Below are 19,933 nucleotides of genomic sequence, written 5' to 3'. Positions count from 1 at the left end.
CTAAAGGCTCAGCATCCTCTCCTTCCTTTTATATTTTATTCCCCTTGAAATAAATGTCAAAATTGCATTTGCCGCCTTTACCACAGACTCAACCTGTAAACTAACCTTCTGGGAGTCTTGCACAAGGACTGCTAAGTCCCTCTGTACCTCTGATGTTTGAACCTTCTCCCCATTTAGATAATAGTCTGCATTATTGTTCCTTTTTACCAAAATGCATTATCATACATTTCCCAACACTGTATTCCATCTGCCACTTTTTTGCCCATTCTTCCAATTTGTCTAAAGCTGGCTGCAATTGTATTGCTTCCTCAACACTACCTATTCCTCCACCTATCGTTGTATCATCCGCAAACTTTGCCACAAAGCCATCAATTCCATTATCCAAATCATTGACAAACAATGTGAAAAGTAATGGTCCCAGTACTGACCCCTGAGGAACACCACTAGTCACTGGCAGCCAACCAGAAAAGGCTCTCTTTATTCCTGCTTACTGCCTCCTGCCTGTCAGCCATTCCTCTATCCATGCCAATATCTTTCCTGTAATGCCATAGGATTTTATTTGAGGATGTTGGCCTTAGCTTTTCTGCTGGTTACAGTATAATTTTCAAAAATATTGTTAAACATGCTTTCCACTTCATAAATCCAGTTTAACTCTGGTCATCTTACTCTGTTTGCACTTTTATTTTAAATAAATTTAAATATCCTTCAGACTATAAATGTCAGAGTAACTGGTTTGTTTTCCCTCCCCTTCTTAATTCAATATCATAGAATTATATTTGCTACTTTCCAATATGTGGTATTTGTTCTGGAATCAATGAAACTTTGGAAGATGACAACTAGAGCATCCATCATCTATCCATTATCATTACCTAGTTTACAGGTCACCATGTCCTTGGACCTACATTAGTTTTCAGTCCCATTTGCTTAGAGCTCCACCATACTGCACTCTTGATCACAGGTATACACCTAATTGTATTGTTAAAAAAAAGCACTCAGACTGCACAAGTCAAGTCAAGTCACTTTTTATTGTCATTTCGACCATAACTGCTGGTACAGTACACAGTAAAAACGAGACAACGTTTTTCAGGACCAGGGTGCTACATGAACAATACAAAAACTACACTGAACTACGTAAAACAACGCAAAACTACACTAGACTACAGACCTACCCGGGACTGCATAAAGTGCACAAAACAGTGCAGGCATTACAATAAATAATAAACAAGACAATATGCACAGTAGAGGGCAGTAGGTTGGTGTCAGTCCGGGCTCTGGGTATTGAGGAGTCTGAAGACATGGGGAGAAGAAACTGTTACATAGTCTGGTCGTGAGAGCCCGAATACTTCGATGCCTTTTGCCAGATGGCAGGACGGAGAAGAGTTTGTGTGAGGGGTGCATCGTAGACCCATTGTCTCAGCTTGCTTCTGCCCCATTGAACTCATTTCTGCATACCTCGAGACTGTTTTATCCCCCCTTGTTCAATCCCTTCCCACCTATGCTCATGACACTTCTCACACTCTGAAATTTTTCGATGATTTTAAGTTCCCTGGCCCCCACCGCTTTAGTTTCATCATGGATGTCCAGTCCTTATATACTTCCATCCCCCATCAGAAAGGTCTCACAGCTCTCCGCTTCTTTTTGGATTCCAGACCTAACCAGTTTCCCTCTACCACCACCACCCTCCTCCGTCTAGCGGGATTGGTCCTTAATCTTAATAATTTCTCCTTTGGCTCCTCCCACTTCCTCCAAACTAAAGGTGTAGCCATGGGCACCCGTATGGGTCCCAGCTATGCCTGCCTTTTTGTTGGCTTTGTGGAACAATCCATGTTCCAAGCCTATACTGGTATCTGTCCCCACTTTTCCTTCGCTACATCGATGACTGCATTGGCACTGCTTCCTGCACGCATGCTGAGCTCGTTGACTTTATTAACTTTGCCTCCAACTTTCAGCCTGCCCTCAAGTTTACCTGGTCCATTTCCAACACCTCCCTCCCCTTTCTAGATCTTTCTGTCTCTATCTCTGGAGACAGTTTATCTACTGATATCTACTATAAGCCTACAGACTTTCACAGCTTCCTGGACTATTCCTCTTCTCACCCTGTCTCTTGCAAAAATGCTATCCCCTTCTTGCAGTTCCTCCATCTTCGCCGCATCTGCTCTCAGGATGAGGCTTTTCTTTCCAGGATGAAGGAGATGTCCTCCTTTTTCAAAGAAAGGGGTTTCCCTTCCTCCACCATCAACTCTGCTCTCAAACGCATCTCTCCCATTTTACGCAAATCTGCTCCCACCCCATCCTCCCACCACCCCACTAAGAATAGGGTTCCCCTTGTCCTCGCCTACCACCCCACCAGCCTCCAGGTCCAACATATAATTCTCTGTAACTTCCGCCAGCTCCAACGGGATCCCACCACTAAGCACATCTTTCTCTCCCCCCCCCCCGCTTTCCGCAGGGATCGCTCCCATCCCATGATCCTCTCATATCCCTTTTGCCAATCAACTTTCCAGCTCTTGGCTCCATCCCTCCCCCTCCTGCCTTCTCCTATCATTTCAGACCTCCCCCTCCCCCTCCCACTTTCAAATCTCTTACTATCTCTTCTTCCAGTTAGTCCTGACGAAGGGTCTCAGCCCGAGACGTCGACTGTACCTCTTCCTAGAGATGCTGCCTGGCCTGCTGCGTTCACCAGCAACTTTTAAGTGTGTTGCTTGAAATTCCAGCATCTGCAGATTTCCTCATGTTTGCGTTCTTAAACTATTTTTAAAATGGCCCAATCTTGGTGTAAAAAGAAATCCAACAAGAAAAATATGTAATTTGTTGAATGGCTCATCTAAACTTGATATGAAAGCAGGAAAATGGGAAACATTTGCAAATCTCTGTAGTGTTGTCTGTAGTATTGATAAGATGAAAGTACATTCTTTTCAAAATCATTCATTTATTAACAGCAATTATTTTCAAATGCTAAAATGCATTGCACTAGTGTGTAGCATTTTCATCTTATTTAATTATTCACAGCATTGACACTTCTAAATTTCTCAGTAATTCAAGGACTTCCACATTTGTTAGTGCATGTGTGAATGTGCCTTTCTTACTTTACATTTAAAAAGCTAAACAAAGACAGTTTTAAATGGAAGCTTTCTCATTAACCAACAAGTTATCAGTCAATTCGAAGAAAAATATTCATGCTAATATTATAGATAGACACAAGAGATTGCAGATGCTGGAATCTTGAGAAACAAGCAGCTTGCTGGAGGAGCTCAGTAAGTCAAGCAACATCTGTGAGAGGAAAACCATTGTTGAGGTTTCAAAAGTATCATTAGATAGTGAACAAATGAATAACAACACAGTGGAATTAGGTTGCTCATTGTCTAATTTCTGAGGAAAGCAGAAATAGTTGAGACAGACAGATGCCACAGTAAATTGTTGTGAAGATTTGGAGAAAGACGATTTTGAGTGTTGTTCATATCAGGATTTAATAATAGGCAAAGTTAATTATTGGAAGGGAACAAATTTTATAAACTTTTCTAAATGGTAAAGGAAGATTAAATAAATCAATTACCTGTTACAGAAAACATACTGTAAAACATAGAGCAGTACAGCACAGTAAAGGCTCTTCAACCCATGATGTTATGCTGATCCTTTAGCCTATTCTAAGATCAATGTAACTCTTCCTTCCCATATAGTCCTCCATTTTTCTTTCATCCATGTACCATGTGTCTCTTAAATATTCTTAATGTATTTGCCACTATGCATCATCTCTAAAGCTTCCACATCATAACCATAATGAAGCAACCAGAAATAAACACAATACCCTAAGTAAGGTATAACAAGGGTTTTAAAAAGCTGCAACATTACCTCGTGGCTCTAGACCTCAATTTCTCAATGAATGAAGACCAATACACCATATACCTTCTTTATCACCCTATCAATTTATTCATCAGAAGGGTCTCGGCCTGAAACGCCGACTGTACCTCTTCCTAGAGATGCTGCCTGGCCTGCTGCGTTCACCAGCAACTTTGATGTGTGTCACTTCAAACTTTTCCTCTTTTAGCTCCATCTGCCGCTTCTCAGCCCAGCTCTGCATCATATCATAGTCCCATGTAACCCACAAAGAAACAGATTTATATGTGAATAAATGTTGTATCTGATTGTATGACTGAAAAAGGGGTAAAGAAGAGGCATCAAATAAATTAGTATGAATATAAATTGCTTAAGCATCTCCATGTGATCTATGCAAACAGAATTGCTGTGAATATGAAAAAGAGAACAATGTGGTTTTCAAAGTTCTGTTAATTACAAACTAATACATACAGTAGTTGAGATAACCATCATTATAAGCATCATTTTTTTTTATCAGGGGTTATTAATAGTCCAATATACCCAGCTTCAGCTCATGGAATAGCATCAGACACATGCAGTTTCAAAAGAAACAGCCTTGCACAGCAGATAGTGACTTCTCAGCATCAGTATCCAGCTCCAGGTAAAATATTTTTTTAACATATTAATGAATGCATTATACTACTGATGGGACTACATAAATATATGTATCGGTAATCTTAGTAAGATTTTTTATGCATACAACAACTTTCATTTTGCTGCAATCTTATTTTAGTTACAGAATGTTCACTGTGTTGTTGGAAAATATGAATGCAGCAAGATATATATATAGATATTTAATTGCTTAGCTAAACTTTGATAGTGCATACTGTAGACTTTTTACTGGAAGCATTTATGAATGTCTGTGTCATTGTTTGGAATAATTTAGAGAACAGAAGGCAAAGAATGGAAATAAAAGGCACCTTTTCTGGTTACTACTACTACCACTGCTACTACTACTACTACTACTACTACTACAACTACGTCAACCCAGGCCTAGGGGGCCGGCATCGGGCACGATGACCGACTCTCCACTTCTCCCTCTCCCTCATCAGTGCGTTCCGTTCATCTACATTAGCCGCGCCGCTGTCTTCTAGGAGCGTGTTGACCATAGTCTTGGGAGGGCGCCCAGGGTTCATCCTCCCGTGCTTGGGCTCCCATATGATGACTAGGCTGGCAGGTAGCTCGGGGTTTTCTGGTTGGCTGCCAGTAACTAGTGGTGTTCCATAGGGTTTGGTGTTGGGTCTTCTGCTTTTCAAGTTATATGTCAATAATTCAGATGACAGAATTGATGGCTTTGTGACCAAGTATGTTGCTATTGCAAAGTTAGATGGAGGTACAGCCAGTGTTCAGGAAGCGAGGACTTTGAAAAAGGATTTGGACAGATTAGGACAATGGGCAAAGAGATAGAAGACAGAGTACAGCATGGAGAAGTGTATGGTCATGCACTTTGGTAGACTATTACCTGATAAAGGCATAGACTATTTTCTAAACAGGGAGGGAATTCAGAAATCAGAGGTGGAAAGGGACTTGGGAGTCCTGCTGCAAGATTCCCTAAATGTTAACTTGCAGATTGATTCAGTAGTAAGGAAAACAAATGTAATGTTAACATCCATTTCAAGATGACGAGAATATAAAAGCAAGGATGTAATGCTAAAACTTTATAAAGCATTGGTCAGACCAGATTTGGAGTATAGTGAGCACTTCTTGGGCCCCACATCAAAGAAGTTTGTGCTGGCATTGGAGAGGGTCCAGAGGAGGTTTACAAGAATGATCCCAGGAGTGAAAGAGTTAACATATGAGCAGGGATTTCATTGAAACCTACTGAGTATTGAAAGGACTGGACAGAATGGACATGGCGAGGATGTTTTCAATAGTAGGAGAGTCTAGGACCTAAGGGCACTGCCTCAGAATAGAAGGATGTCCCTTTAGAATAGAGATGAGGAGGGATTTCTTTAGTCAGAGGGTAGTGAATCTGTGGAATTCAATGCTACAGACAGCTGTGGAGTCCAAGTCATTAGGTATATTTCAAGCTTAGGTTGATAGGTTCTTAATTAGTAAAGGCCTTTAAAGGTTATGAGGAGAAGGCAGGCAAATAGGATTGAGAGGGAAGATAAATCAGCCATGATTGAATGTCAGAGCAGATTCAATGAGCCAAATAGCCTAATTCTGATCCTATGTCTTATGATCTAATGTACTTAGTCATTCATGAGATTTGGATCACACCCGAACCTGGCATTTATCACCTTGCCTTTTCCCCCTCTACTAGATTGTTCAATAGGCCAATATATCGGGCAGTTGTTAGGGAGATGCATTGAACATGCATTGTCTAAACAAGCACTATATAAGAAAATTAGCCAGCTCATGCTTGTTCAGATCATCAGTTCAGTATTTCTGCCTGCTGTCTCCTGAAGCCAAAACCTATTGGATTTGGAAACAAAAGGTTCTGTCTAACTAGCTTGGAGCATCCTTGCCTCCAGCTGTATGGTATCGGGCTCTCCAAGGGCACTGCGCGGAAGCTCTGAAAAGCTTTGAGAGCTGAAAAAGCCCCTTTGCTGACAGCTACCTATTAAAACTGCCTACTAATAGTTTTATATATCCCTTGCATGCAGCAACATTATTATATATTAAAATAAAATATTACCAAGAGGTAAAAAGCTATTGAATTAACTAAAGCAACATTTATAAATTAATGACATGAAATTGAACTGACATAATTAAAAAGAAGAGCATGGTTCATATCACAGGTCTGCAAACTCTATTCAAATTGATGGTCACTTTGATCCTGCACCAAATCTAACCAAGTGGAGCAGCCAAGAGACAATATCTCAGTGTGTAAATACTGGGAAATCTCCACAAAACTGAGCTAAGCTGCAAGACACCATGTGAAACCAGCAGTGGAACAAACGGAGAAATTTGGTCTTCTAGATCTCCATCATCAGAGACTTCCACATTTGATAGTGCACCTGTGAATGTCCATGACTTAGATTGCTTTTAAAGAGCTAATTGCAGGTGCCTGAATGACTACTGTCCAGTAGCAATTACATGAACTGTAATGAAGTGCTTTGAGAAGTTGTTCATGATACAAATCAACTTTGGCCTCAGAGATGACCATTAAGTCTGCCTACCACTACAACAGGTCAGCAGCAGATGTGATTGCTCTGCTTTTCACTCTGCTATGGACCATCTGGACAACAGGAACTCATACATTAGGCTGCTGTTTATTGACTCCAGCATTCAACATAATCATCTCATCCAGACTCATCACCAAGCTTCAAGACCTGTGCTTCTATACTTTTCTCTGCAGCTGGATACTTAATCAGTAAGGATCAGTATTTTTTTTCCTTACTGACCATCATCAAAGATGCATCTCAAGGCTGTGTGTTCAGCTCCACCTGTTTTATCCTTTATATCCTCATGACTGGCTAACCAGCTCCAATGCCATCTTCAAACTTGCCAATGATGCTACTGTTGTTGGACAAATCACAAGTGGTGATGAGTCAGCACACAGGAGTAAGATAGGGCACCTGACTGAGTGGTGTGCAATAGTACCTTCCAGTTTAATATCAGAAAAACTAAAGAGTAGATTGTTGGCTTCAGGAAAATGAGGAAGCACCAGACTATTTTGGGAAATTGGCTGTGGAAAGAGTCAGCAGCTTTAAATTATTGGGTGTTAACATACTGCATGACTTGATATGGATCCAGTACATAGACACAATCACAATGAAGTTGTGCAAATACCTTTCTGAGGAGATTCAGGAGATTTGGCTTACCACCAAATACTCCTAACAAACTTCTACAGATGTGCTATTGAAAGTATCCTTACTGGTTGCATCATGGTCTAATATGGCAATTCAAATGCACAGGAATGTAAGAAGGTGCAGAGCATTATGGACTCCCCAGTACATTACAGGCACTCCCTCTCTACTATCAGCAGTATTTACATAGGGCAACATCCATTATCAATTAGTTCATTGTACACCAGAGGCATCAACAGAGATCTGCGAAGAGGTATTTCTCACAGGTCGGTGGCAGTTATTCAAAAAGAGAGCTCCACGGGCATTATTCCATTGTACGGTGCCTATCAGCAGCATCAACAAAGCTCTACAAACCAAATAAAAGTACAGAAAGGATAAGCAGAGCGGCCATTTTTGGGAGTAGGCCGGTGGCAAGAGCAGAAGCAACAGGCTTTGGCTCAAAAAGAAAGCTTAGGCTCAGAAAAGGCGTCAGCTCTGTGTAAAGTGTCTGTTAAGGTTTCCTTTTTGTTTTTATTTCCTCTCTTACTCTACCGTTTAAATGGCTGTAGTGTGTTCATCATGCCAGATGTTGGAGAACTGGGAGACCCATAGTCTCCCGGGGAACTACATCTGCATGAAGTGCATCCAACTGCAGCTCCTTGAGGACATAATTGATCAAAGTTACAGGGAAGGAGTCACCCCAAAGTTGCAGGAGCTGGGTGACAGTCAGGAGAAATGGAAATAGGCAGTTAGAGCAGAGCACCCTGTGGCCATTCCCCTCAAAAACAAGTATACCGCTTCGGATACTTTTGTGGGAGATGACCTCCCGGGAGAAAGCCATGGTGACCAGGTTACAGGGACTGACCATGGGTCCGTGGTGCAGAAGGGAAACAGAGAGAAGAAGGGAGCGGTAGTGATAGGTGACTCAGTAGTGAGAGGAACAGACAGAAGATTCTGTGGACATAAACGGGATACCCGGATGGTATGTTGCCTCCCTGGTGCCAGGGTGAAGGATGTCTCAGATCACGAAAAACAACATTCTGGCAAGGGAAGGGGAGCAGCCAGATGTCTTGGTACATATTGGTGCCAATGACATAGGAAGGGAAAGCAATGAGGTCCCGAAAAGAGAATTTCGAAAGCTAGGTAGAAAACTGAGAAGCAGGACGTCCAGGGTAGTAATTTTTGGATTGCTGCCTGTGTTACGCGCCAGTGGGGGTAGAAACAGTATAAATGTGTGGCTGAGAAGCTGGTGCAGGGGGCAGGGCTTCAGGTTCTTCGATCATTGGGTTCTCTCCTGAGGGAGGTATGACCTGTTCAAAAGTGACAGGTTGCTCCTGAACCCGAAAGGGACCAATACTCTCGTGGGCAGGTTTGTTAGAACTGTTGGGGAGGGTTTAAACTAATTTGGCAGGGGGGTAGGAACCAGACTGAAGAGACTCCGGGTAGAACAGGTGGTAAAAAAGTAAAGGTAGCATGCAGTCAGACTGTCAGGAAGGGCAGGCAGGTGATGGGACTTAGTTGCAGCCAACAGACTGAGTATCAAATCAGTAGGGATGCAGAATCAGAAATGATAGCAAATACAGTACTCAAGATGTTGTTTCTAACTGCGCGTAGTGTAAAAAATAAGGTGGATCATCTTGTTGCAATATTATAGATTGCCAGGTATGTTGTGGCCATCACTAGATCATGCCTGAAGGATGGTTGTAGTCAGGAGCTGAATGCCCAAGGTTACACATTATATTGAAGGGATAGGAAGGTAGGCAGAGGGGGTGGTGTGGGTCTGCTGGTAAAGAATGGCATCAAATCAATCTAAAGATGTGACATAGGATCAGAAGATACTGAATCCTTGTGGGGTGAGTTAAGAAACTGCAAGGGTATAAGGACATTGATGGCAGTTATATACAGGCCTCCCAACTGTGGCTGGGAGGTGGACCACAGGTTAAAACAGGAAATAGAAAAGGCAAGTCAAAAGGGCAATGTTATGGTAGTCATTGGAGATTTTAACATGCAGGTTGATAGGGAAAATCAAGTTGATATTGGATCTCAAGAGAGTGAGTTTGTTGAATGCCTAAGAGGTAGCTTTTTAGACCAGTTTGTCATTGAACCTACTAGGGGATCAGCTGTACTGGATTAGGCGTCATGACCTGAGCTGGAGGCAAAGAGGGAGTTTAAGGTGCAAGAGCCCTTAGGAACCAGTGATCACAATATGATTGAGTTCAACTTGAAATTTGTTAGGGAGAAAATAAAGTCTGATGTAGCAGTATTTCAGTGGAGTAAGGCAAATTACAGTGGTATGAGAGAGGAGTTGGCCAAAGTAAATTGGAAGGAGCTGCTGGCATGGATGTCAACAGAGCAGCAATGGTGTGCATTTCTAGGAAAAATGAGGAAGGTGCAGGGCACATGTATTCCAAAAATGAAGAAATACTCAAATGGTAAAATAGTACAACCATGGCTGACAAGGGAAATCAAAGCTATTGTAAAAGCAAAAGAACGGGCATACAACAAAGCAAAAATTAGTGAGAAGATAGAGAACTGGGAAATTTTTAAAAATGTACAGAGAGCAACTAAAAATATCATTAGAAGGGAAAAGATGAAATATGAAAGCAAGCTAGCAAATAATATCAAAGTGGATAGTAAAAGTTTTTTCAAGTATGTTATAAAAGAGAAATGAGAGTGGATATAGGACTGCTAGAAAATGAGACAGGAGCAATAATAACAGGGGACAAGGAGATGCCTGATGAACTAAATGAGTATTTTGCATCAGTCTTCACTGTGGAGGACACTAACAGTATGCCTGATATAATGTGTGAAGGAAGAGAAGTGGGTGCAGTTACTATTACAAGAGAGAAGGTGCTCAAAAAGCTGAAAGACCTAAAGGTACATAAGTCACCCGGACTGGATGAACTGCATCCTAGGGTTCTGAAAGAGGTAGCATTAAACATTCTAGTGGCATTAGAAATGATCTTTCAGAAATCATTGTACTCTTGCATGGTGCAAATGTCAGTCCACTCTTTAAGAAAGGAGGAAAGTAGCAGAATGGAAATTATAGACCAGTTAGCCTAACCTAAGTGGTTGGGAAGATGTTAGAGTCAGTTGTTAAGGATGAGGTGATGGAATATTTGGAGACACAGGACAAGATAGTACATAGTCAACATGGTTTCTTTCAGGGAAAATCTGCCTGACGAACCTGTTGGAATTCTTTGAGGAGATTACAAGTAGGATAGATAAAGGGGATGCAGTGAATGTTGTATATCTGGATTTTCAGAAGGCCTTTGACAAGGTGCCACACATGAGGCTGCTTACCAAGTTAAGAGCCCATGGTATTACAGGAGAGTTACTAATATGGTTAGAGCATTGGCTGATTAGTAGGAGGCAGCAAGTGGGAATAAAAGGATCTTTTTCTGTTTGGCTGCCAGTGACCGGTGGTGTTCTGCAGAGATTGGTGTTGGAACCACTTCTTCTTATGCTGTATATAAGTGATTTAGATGATGGAATAGATAGCTTTGTTGCCAAGTTTGCAGATGATACAAAGAATGGTGGAGGGGCAGATAGTGTTGAGGAAACAGGTAGGATGCAGAAGGACTTAGACAGATTAGGAGAATGGGCAAGAAAGTGGCAAATGAAATACAATGTTGGAAAAGGCATGGTCATGCACTTTGGTAGTAGAAATAAATGTGCAGACTTTTTTCTAAGCAAGGAGAAAATCCAGGAATCTGAAATGCAGAGGGGCTTGGGAGTCCTTGTGCAGAACACCCTGAAAGTTAACTTGCAAGTTGAGTTGGTGATGCGGAAGGCAAATGCCATGTTAGCATTCTTTTCAAGAGGTCTAGAATACAAGAGCAAGGATGTGTTGCTGAGGATTTATAAGGCACTGGTGGGGCCTCACCTTGAGTATTGTGAACAGTTTTGGGCCCCTCATCTTAGAAAAGATGTGCTGGCATTGAAGAAGGTCCAGAGGACGTTCACAAGGATAATTCCAAGAATGCAAGGGTTATCATACAAGGAACGTTTGATGGCTCTGGGTCTGTATTCGTTGGAATTCAGAAGGATGATGGGGAATTGCATTGAACCAGTTTGAATGTTGAAAACCTAGACAGAGTAGATGTGGAAAGAATGTTTCCCATGGTGGGAGAGTCTAGGACAAGAGGGCACAGCCTCAGGATAGAGGGGCTCCCTTTCAAAACAGATGGCCTAATTCTGCACCATGTCTTTTGGTCTTATGGTCTTATCAAAGACCCCATCATCCACCTTCTCAGCTATCATCAGACAGGAGGTACTGAAGCCTGAAGATGCACACCTCCAGGTTCAAGGGCAACTACTTCCCTTTAGTCATCCTGTTCTTGAACCAACTGGCACAATCCTAATTACTACAACATTACAGCAGTATAACCACCTTGATCACTTTGCACTAAATGTAACTTTTTTCTTCTAATTGTGTTCTTTCTTGTAAAAATGTATAATTTATGCTTAATTGGTGTTTTTGTTGTGACTGCTGCGTATATAATGCTATGTGCCTTTAATACTATTGCTAGTAAGTTTTTCATAGCACCTATGCATATATGTATTGTGCATATGACAAAAAACTTGACTTTGATTTTAACTTTTAAATGGAAATGCTAACAATAGCCAGCAGATCTAGGCCAATTTGTTTTTGCACAATACTGTGCCAAAGAAAAGATATTGATTCCAACATTCACCTAAAGTGAAAATATGGTTATCTAGGTACAAATGAATTACGTGTGTTCGTTCATCGTAGAAGACCTCGACACCATGATGGTGTCGAGACTAGCACTTGATTTGGATTTAAGTGAGGGAGAGTTGCGCAGCGTCAGCCTCATTCTCACTTCCCAATTCCCATCTGGATCCAGTGGCAAGACAGAGTCGAGATGGCTGGAGATGGGACTAGGCGCAGTGGATGACCAGGACGTCTTCTGTGTCTTGTCATGCTCTACGCATTCCACGACGCTTGCAGAGACCACCCTCTTGACCGTTGGACCTTCCATTGGTCTCGTCTGCTCAATCCGCCGGAGTCTGTCTTTGAGACCCGTCGGCTACCCTCACCTGGTTTAGTTGGCTTGTCGAAGCCGTTGCCTGGGGTGTGGCCGCTGTCGCATTCAAACAGCTACAGGGAGCCACAGGTGAGAGCTGAGTGCCAGGTGGGGACCAAAGGTGGACAAACTGCCTTGAAAAGGACACGGCATGTTCCCCCACCAGAGGTGCTACCCCTCCCTGACACCCCATACACCCCTACAAATGAATAACAAATCAAGGAAAGTAGGTTGTTCATGGTAAAAGTTCTGAGTTCAGCAAGAATTGTTGAGGCAGACAGATGCTACAAACCTGTTACTGGCATTGTGAAAATCAGGAAGAACAAAATTTTGAGAGCAGCAAACAACCTGCTGAAGGATCTCAGTCTCTTCCCACTTATAAGTATGGTTTATTTATCAGATGTGACGAACAGTCCAACTCCAGCTCCTGGGATGCGTTCAGACACATGTCCTCTGAAAAGAAGAGAAAGTTCATCACAACAGGCAATGAGCTCTCAGTATCAGTATCCCAAACCAGGTAAACTAATTTGTGTTTCTGCAACTAATTTCTATGTGAATCTGCCAAACAATTGATAACAATGGATGGAACTTCTTTGTATATAGTCTCAATCTGTCCTTTCATGCATACTTCACTTTGTTTTGTTACTGAATCCCTATTTTAGTTGCAGAATATTCCTCGTGTAGGTGTGAAATAGGAATTCACCACAGTATGGAAAATTTTAAATAGCTCATGTAAACTTTGGTGTGAGAAAACAGCCCAGACTTGGTGCAGGAACAAAAGAAAATAAAGCATTTGCAATGTCAATTGTATTGCTTACAGTAAATCAGAAGATATTTTATTGTACTGACTGAATATTGAACATTCTTTCAAAATCATTCATTGGACAAAGGCAGACTTTGTATTTAAATTTATTTTCAGAAGTGATAAATACCATCTCCAAATGGAACTACCAGCTTTAGTCAACAAAAATCAAAGCCAGTTCATTTTTGGCAACAATGTGGGGAAAGTATCAGTTAAGCATCAGTGAAAAATGTAAAAAGAATAAATATATAGGAATAAATGAAGAAATACTTCATGGAAGTATATTTTTTGTCAATGTTCTGAAATTAACGGGAATCAAGACAGATAGTTGTCACAAATACTTTTTCAATAGACTTGCAAATAAAAATTTAGGTAACAAGCTTTAGAGTGGAACTTAATTTGTAAATTTTCCTAAAGATCTAGGAGATGAACATACAATTTAGGAGCTGGGGTAAGCTGCCTTTTCTGTCAAATAACACACATCAAAGTTGCTGGTGAATGCAGCAGGCCAAGCAGCATCTCTAGGAAGAGGTACAGTCAACGTTTTGGGCCGAGACCCTTCATTGGGACTAACTGAAGGAAGAGCTAATAAGAGATTTGAAAGTGGGAGGGGGAGGGGGAGATCCAAAATGATAGGAGAAGACAGGAGGAGGAGGGATGGAGCCAAGAGCCGGACAAGTGATTGGCAAAAAGGATATGAGAGGATCATGGGACAGGAGACCCAGGGAGAAGGAAAAGGGGGAGGGGGAAAAAAAACCCAGAGGATGGGCAAGGGGTATAGTCAGAGGGACATAGGGAGAAAAAGGAGAGAGAGAGAAAGAATGTGCGTATATAAATAAATAAAGGATGGGGTTCGAGGGGAGGTGGGGCATTAGCGGAAGTTAGAGAAGTCAATGTTCATGCCATCAGGTTGGAGGCTACCCAGACGAAATATAAGGTGTTGTTCCTCCAACCTGAGTGTGGTTCCAGTCTTCTGAAACTATTCTGGAATCTAGTGAATCTTGAAAGATCATTAATAATGCCTCCATGATCTCTTGAGCCCCCTCTATCAGAACCCTGAGGTGTACACCATCTGGTCCAGTGATCTACCTTCAGACCTTTCAGTTTCCCAAGATTCTCCTCTCTAGTTGCATTAACTTCATACACTTCATGACCCCCTGACACCTGAAGACTGATGCCAAAAACTTGCTCAGTTCGTCCTGCATTTCATTGTCCCCCATTACTACCTCTACAATGTCATTTCCAGTGGTGCAGTATCCACTCTTGCCTCACTTTAAACCATCATGCATCTAAAGAAACTTTTGAATCCTCTTTAATATTGTCGGATGGTTCACTTTCGTATTCCACCTTGACCTTGATGACTTCTTTAGTTGCCTTCTCTTGATATTTTAAAACTTCCCACTAATTTTTGCTCTATTATATGCCCTCTCTTTGGCTTTTGTGTTGGCTTAGACTTCTCTTGTTAGTCATTGTTGTGTCTTCTTTCCTTTAGAATGCTTTTTCCTCATTGGGATGTACTTATCCTGTGCCTTCCAAATTACTTCCAAAAATTCTTAACGTTGCTGCTCTGCCATCATCCCTGCCAGTGTTCTTTTCCAAACATTTCTAGCTAACTCCTCTCTCATACCTCTATAATTCTCTTAACTCCACTGTAATACTGATACATCTGACTTTAGCTTCTCCTTCTCAAAATTTAAGGTGAATTTGATCATGTTATGATCACCTGCCCCCAAGGGTTTTTTTTACCTGAGGCTTTCTAAACAATTCCAGTTCATTGCACAACACCCAATCCAGAACAGCTGATCCCCTGGCGGGTTCAACCACAAGCTACTCTCAAAAGCCATCTTCTTGTCTCTCCTATGACTATTGTAACATTGCCCTTTTGGTATGCATTTTCTATCTCCCTTTGTAATTTGTAGACCACATCCTTACCACTGTTTGGGGGGGGGGGGTCTGTATTTAACTCCCAACAGGGTCTTTTTATCCTTGCAGTTCCTTAGCTCTTACTACAATGATTCAATACCTTCCTACCCTGTGTCACCTCTTTCTAATAATTTGATTTCATTTTTTGCCAGCAGAACGATGCCACCACCTTACCTTCCTACCTGTCCTTTCAATGCAATGTGTATCCTTGGACATTAAGCTCCCAGCTATAACCTTCTTTCCACCATGATTCAGTAATGCCTACTACATAATACCTGGAATATGCAACTGTTCTACAAGTTCATCTACCTTATTCTGTATACTGCACACATTCAAATATAACACCTTCTGTCCTATTTTCACTCATTTCGATTTTGCCCACCTTTTACGTTACAACTCATCCTGCTGACTGCAACTTTGCTCTTTCAACAGCCTCTCCCCACTACACATCACCTCTGTTTGTAAACCATCTACCTCATCTTCAGTCCTATTATCCACCTTTCCTACAATACATCTGGTATTGAAATATATGCAGCTCAGGACACTAGTTGCACCTTGCTCAACCTTTTGATTCATAACTTTGTCTGAGGACTCACCAACATCTTCCTCCACGATCTTTCCAGGAACTGTTCTAGCAGTCTGGTTTACATCCCCCTGCAGCTCTAGTTTAAACCCCAACCTGCAGCATTAGCAAACCTTCCACCAGTGTATTAGTCCCCCTCTAGTTCAGGTGCAATCTGTCCCTTCTGTACAGGTCCCACCTTTCCTGGAAAAGAGCCCAATTATCCAAAAATCTTAGCCACGTATTAAACTGTATAATCCTCATAGTTCTGGCCTCACTCATTAGCAATCCTGAGCTCATAAGATATAGGAGCAGAACTAGGCCATCGAGTCTGCTCCACTCTTCCAATATGGCTAATCCCAGATCCCACTCAACCCCATACAGCTGCTTTCTTGCTATATCCTTTGATGCCCTGACTGATCAGGAAACAATCAACTTCCGCCTTAAATATATACACGGACTTAGCCTCCACCACAGTCTGTGGCAGAGCATTCCACAGATTTACTACTCTCTGACTAAAAAAACACCTCCTTACTTCTGTTCTAAAGGGTCAGCCCTCAATTTTGAGGCTGTGCCTTCTAGTTCTGGATACCCCCACCATAGAAAACATCCTCTCCACATCCACCCTATCTAGTCCTTTTAACGCTCGGTAACTTTCTTTGAGATCCCCCCACATTCGTCTAAATCCAGTGAGTACAGGCCCAAAGCTGCCAAATGTTCCTTGTATGTTAACCCCTTCATTCCTGGAATCATCATCATGAACCTCCACTGGACTCTCTCCAATGACAACGCATCCTTTCTGAGATATGGGGCCCAAAACTGTTGACAATACTCCAAGTTCGGGCTGACTAATGTCTTATAAAGGCTCAATATTATCTCCTTGCTTTTATATTCTTTTCCCTTGAAATAAATGCCAACATTGCATTTGCCTTCTTTACTATAGATTCAACCTGTAAATTAACCTTCTGGGAGTCTTGCATGAGGACTCCTAAGTCCCTCTGCACCTCTGATGTTTGAAATGTCTCCCCATTTAGGTAAAAGGCAATACTATTGGTCCTTTTAACAAAATGCATTATCATACATTTCCCCACACTGTATTCCATCTGCCACTTTTTGCCCTTTCTTCCAATTTATCTAAGTCCTGCTGCAATCGCATTGCTTGCTCAGCGCTACCTACCCCTCCGCCTGTCTTTGTATCATCCGCATCCTTGCCACAAAGCCATCAATTCCATTATCTTAATCATAGATAAACAATGTGAAAAGCAGCAGTCCCAATACTGACCCCTGAGGAACACCAATAGCCACCGGCTATTGGTCACAACTGCTGGAGATCCTACCCTTTAACTTAGCACCTATCTCCTAAAAATCCCTATGCAGAACCTCATCACTCATCCTATCCACATCATTGGTCCTTATATGAAACACGACTTATGGCTGTGTACCCTCCCACTTAAGAATGGGGAGGACTTGATCCAAGATATCCCTGACCCTAGCACCTGGGAGGCAACATATCACACAGGAATCTCATTCTCATCCTCAGAATCATCTGTCTGTTCCTGTTACTAATGAATCCCCGATCACCACAGCATGCCTCTTCTTTTTCCTTCCCTTGAGTCACAGAGACAGACAGTGGCAGAGTCCCGACCACTATGACTGTCTTCTGTTAGGCCATTCCTCACACCTCCTTCACCCACCACCCCCCCCCCCGACAGTATCCAAAGTGGTATACCTGTGGCTGAGGGGAATGGCCACAGGGGTACTCTGAACTGGCTGCTTAACCCCTTTCTCCTTCCTGACTGTCACCCAGTTTCCTGAGTCCTGCACCTTGGGTGTAACTACCTCTCTATATGTCCTATCTATCACCCCTTCAGCCTCCCGAATGATCGGAGTTCATCCAGTTCCAGCTCCAACTCCATAGAGTAGATTGTTAGAAGTTGTAGCTGGATGCACTTCTCGTACTTGTAGTCACCAGGGACAATGGAGGTCTCCTTGCCTTCCCACATCCCGCAAGAGGAGCATTCCACAATCCTGTATGCCATTTCTACTATTCTAGCTGAGTAGATATGAAGAAGGGAAGAAAATAAAAACTTAACCTGGAGCTTTTAAGGGTTATGGGGAAAAGGCAGGTAGGTGGAGATGAGTCCATGGCCAGATCAGCCATGATCTTATTGAATGACAGAGCGGTCTTGACAGGCCAGATTCCTACTCCTGCTCCTATTTCTTATGTTCTTAGTTCTTCTCTTTGCTTTCTCTGACTAAAGCCTCTCTTTGCAGAAGCCTCGAAGAGCTAAAGGCTCAAGATCACCACTCTGACTCTGTCCACTCAGAAAACAGCTACTATGATGATGGCCAGTGCGCTTGCCCCTACCTCCCTCTAATTTACTCTTTCTAATCAATCCCAAACACCAATTGGTTGCTGGTCAAGGCTCGTTTTCACTGTAGCAACCCACTGCTGCCTTTTGCACTTGGGCAGTGGACCCAGTTGATGTCCCCTCCTCTCAAAACTTCCAATGTCAGGATTGGCCCGTCTTTCATCAGGTCTGGAAAGGAAGGGAGAAGTCAGAATAAGAAGGTGGGGGGAGGGGAGGAAGAAGTATAGGAAGACAGGTGATAGGTGAAACTGGGAGATGGGAGGGTGTGAAGAAAAGAGCTGGGAAATTGGTGAAAGAGATAAAGGGATGGAGAAAGGGCTAGTCTTTGACTTCAGGAAAAGGGTTCGGCATGTGCTTCTCTCTTCATCAACAATGCTAATATTGAGAGCTTCAAGATTCTAAGCGTGAACATCACCAATAGTTTGTCATGGTCCAACTATGTAGATGCCATGACCAAGAAAGCCTTTACTTCTTCAGGAAGCTAAAGAAATTTTACATGTTCCCATTTTCTCCAACCAGTTCTGCATTCTGTAATATTACCTTGTATAACCTTGATCTATGAGGAAATGTACCTGACAGAAGTTTATTATATGGAGTTCAGGTGAAAGTACTGAAGAAATTAGCAGTGTACGATTTACGTGAGCTTCACCACATGATCTGTGCAAAGAAAACTTACTTTGAATAAGGAAAAGGGAGAAATAGGGTTTTCCAGAACATCTATTCTTTGCCTGGCTTCTGTATGTTTCTAGCATTTTTTTGTTTGTTTTTGTTCAATTCATCTCTGCAAATTGACATATATTTGGAATAACAGTTTATCTGTTCTGGTAAGATTCATTAACTTTATTTTATTAGACGTGGCCAACAGCCCAATGTACACAAATCCAGTTCATGGAATGGGGTCAGGCACTTGCAGCCACAGCCCAACACAACAGATAATTACTTCTCAATATCTATATTCCAAACCAGGTAAATTATTTTGTAACTTATTTGTGAATCTAGCATAGTGTTGTTGAGAGTGCATAAAATTACTGTATTCACTGATCTCAGTCTCATTCTGTTCATCTTACTCACGTTCTGAATCTTCATTTATTGATTGAAGTTGTCAAATGGTAGAGATGCCCTGCTGAAGGGTGTCAGCCCTGAGCGTCGACTGTACTCTTTTCCATCGATGCTGCCTGGCCTGCTGAGTTCCTCCAGCATCCAGCGTGTGGTGCTTGGATTTCCAGCATTGGCAGATTTTTTCTTGCTTGTAACTTTGACCAGATTAAATATGTTAAATCTTTAGTAAAAAAGGTAAAAATGAAATAGAAAATGTGCACAAACAGACTATGTATTGCTGGCAATAAGTGAGAAGATATGATTTTTGATGATAAAAGCATTGTACCTGTACAAAATGCTTAATCTTTTAATAATAAGCATTATTGTTTAAATCAGTAGTCATTTTAGCCTCTAATATTATCCATCATCACATAATGCATTATTCATTTAGTTGCGGCGGCATTGCCTCTGTGGTCTTTTGGTGGGAAGGATGATTAATTTTAAAATTAGTATGTTGGGGAATGTAGATAGTCACATCAATTTGAATCAAAAATTATCAAATATCTGAATAATTGAAGTAT

At 41.8% G+C, this 19,933-nt stretch overlaps 1 protein-coding gene across 10 annotated transcripts in view; it reads left to right on the top strand.

The window, feature by feature from the left end:
- The window catches only part of spag17 (sperm associated antigen 17), a 287,464-nt gene that overhangs the window by 240,755 nt on the left and 26,776 nt on the right, over window positions 1-19,933 (top strand). For 9 of the 10 annotated variants that reach the window (XM_072260331.1, XM_072260332.1, XM_072260334.1 and 6 more), the window contains 3 exons: window positions 4,352-4,474; window positions 13,056-13,172; window positions 19,167-19,280. In XM_072260331.1, coding sequence (XP_072116432.1) covers window positions 4,352-4,474; window positions 13,056-13,172; window positions 19,167-19,280 — 354 coding nt within the window. The remainder of the gene's footprint in view (window positions 1-4,351; window positions 4,475-13,055; window positions 13,173-19,166; window positions 19,281-19,933) is intronic. The other variant, XM_072260335.1, reaches the window with a different exon arrangement.

Source organism: Mobula birostris, chromosome 6 (assembly GCF_030028105.1).
Source record: "Mobula birostris isolate sMobBir1 chromosome 6, sMobBir1.hap1, whole genome shotgun sequence".
Classification (NCBI taxonomy): domain Eukaryota; kingdom Metazoa; phylum Chordata; class Chondrichthyes; order Myliobatiformes; family Myliobatidae; genus Mobula; species Mobula birostris.
Note: the sequence above shows the minus strand (reverse complement) of the source record. Positions and strands in the feature narration are given on the sequence as shown.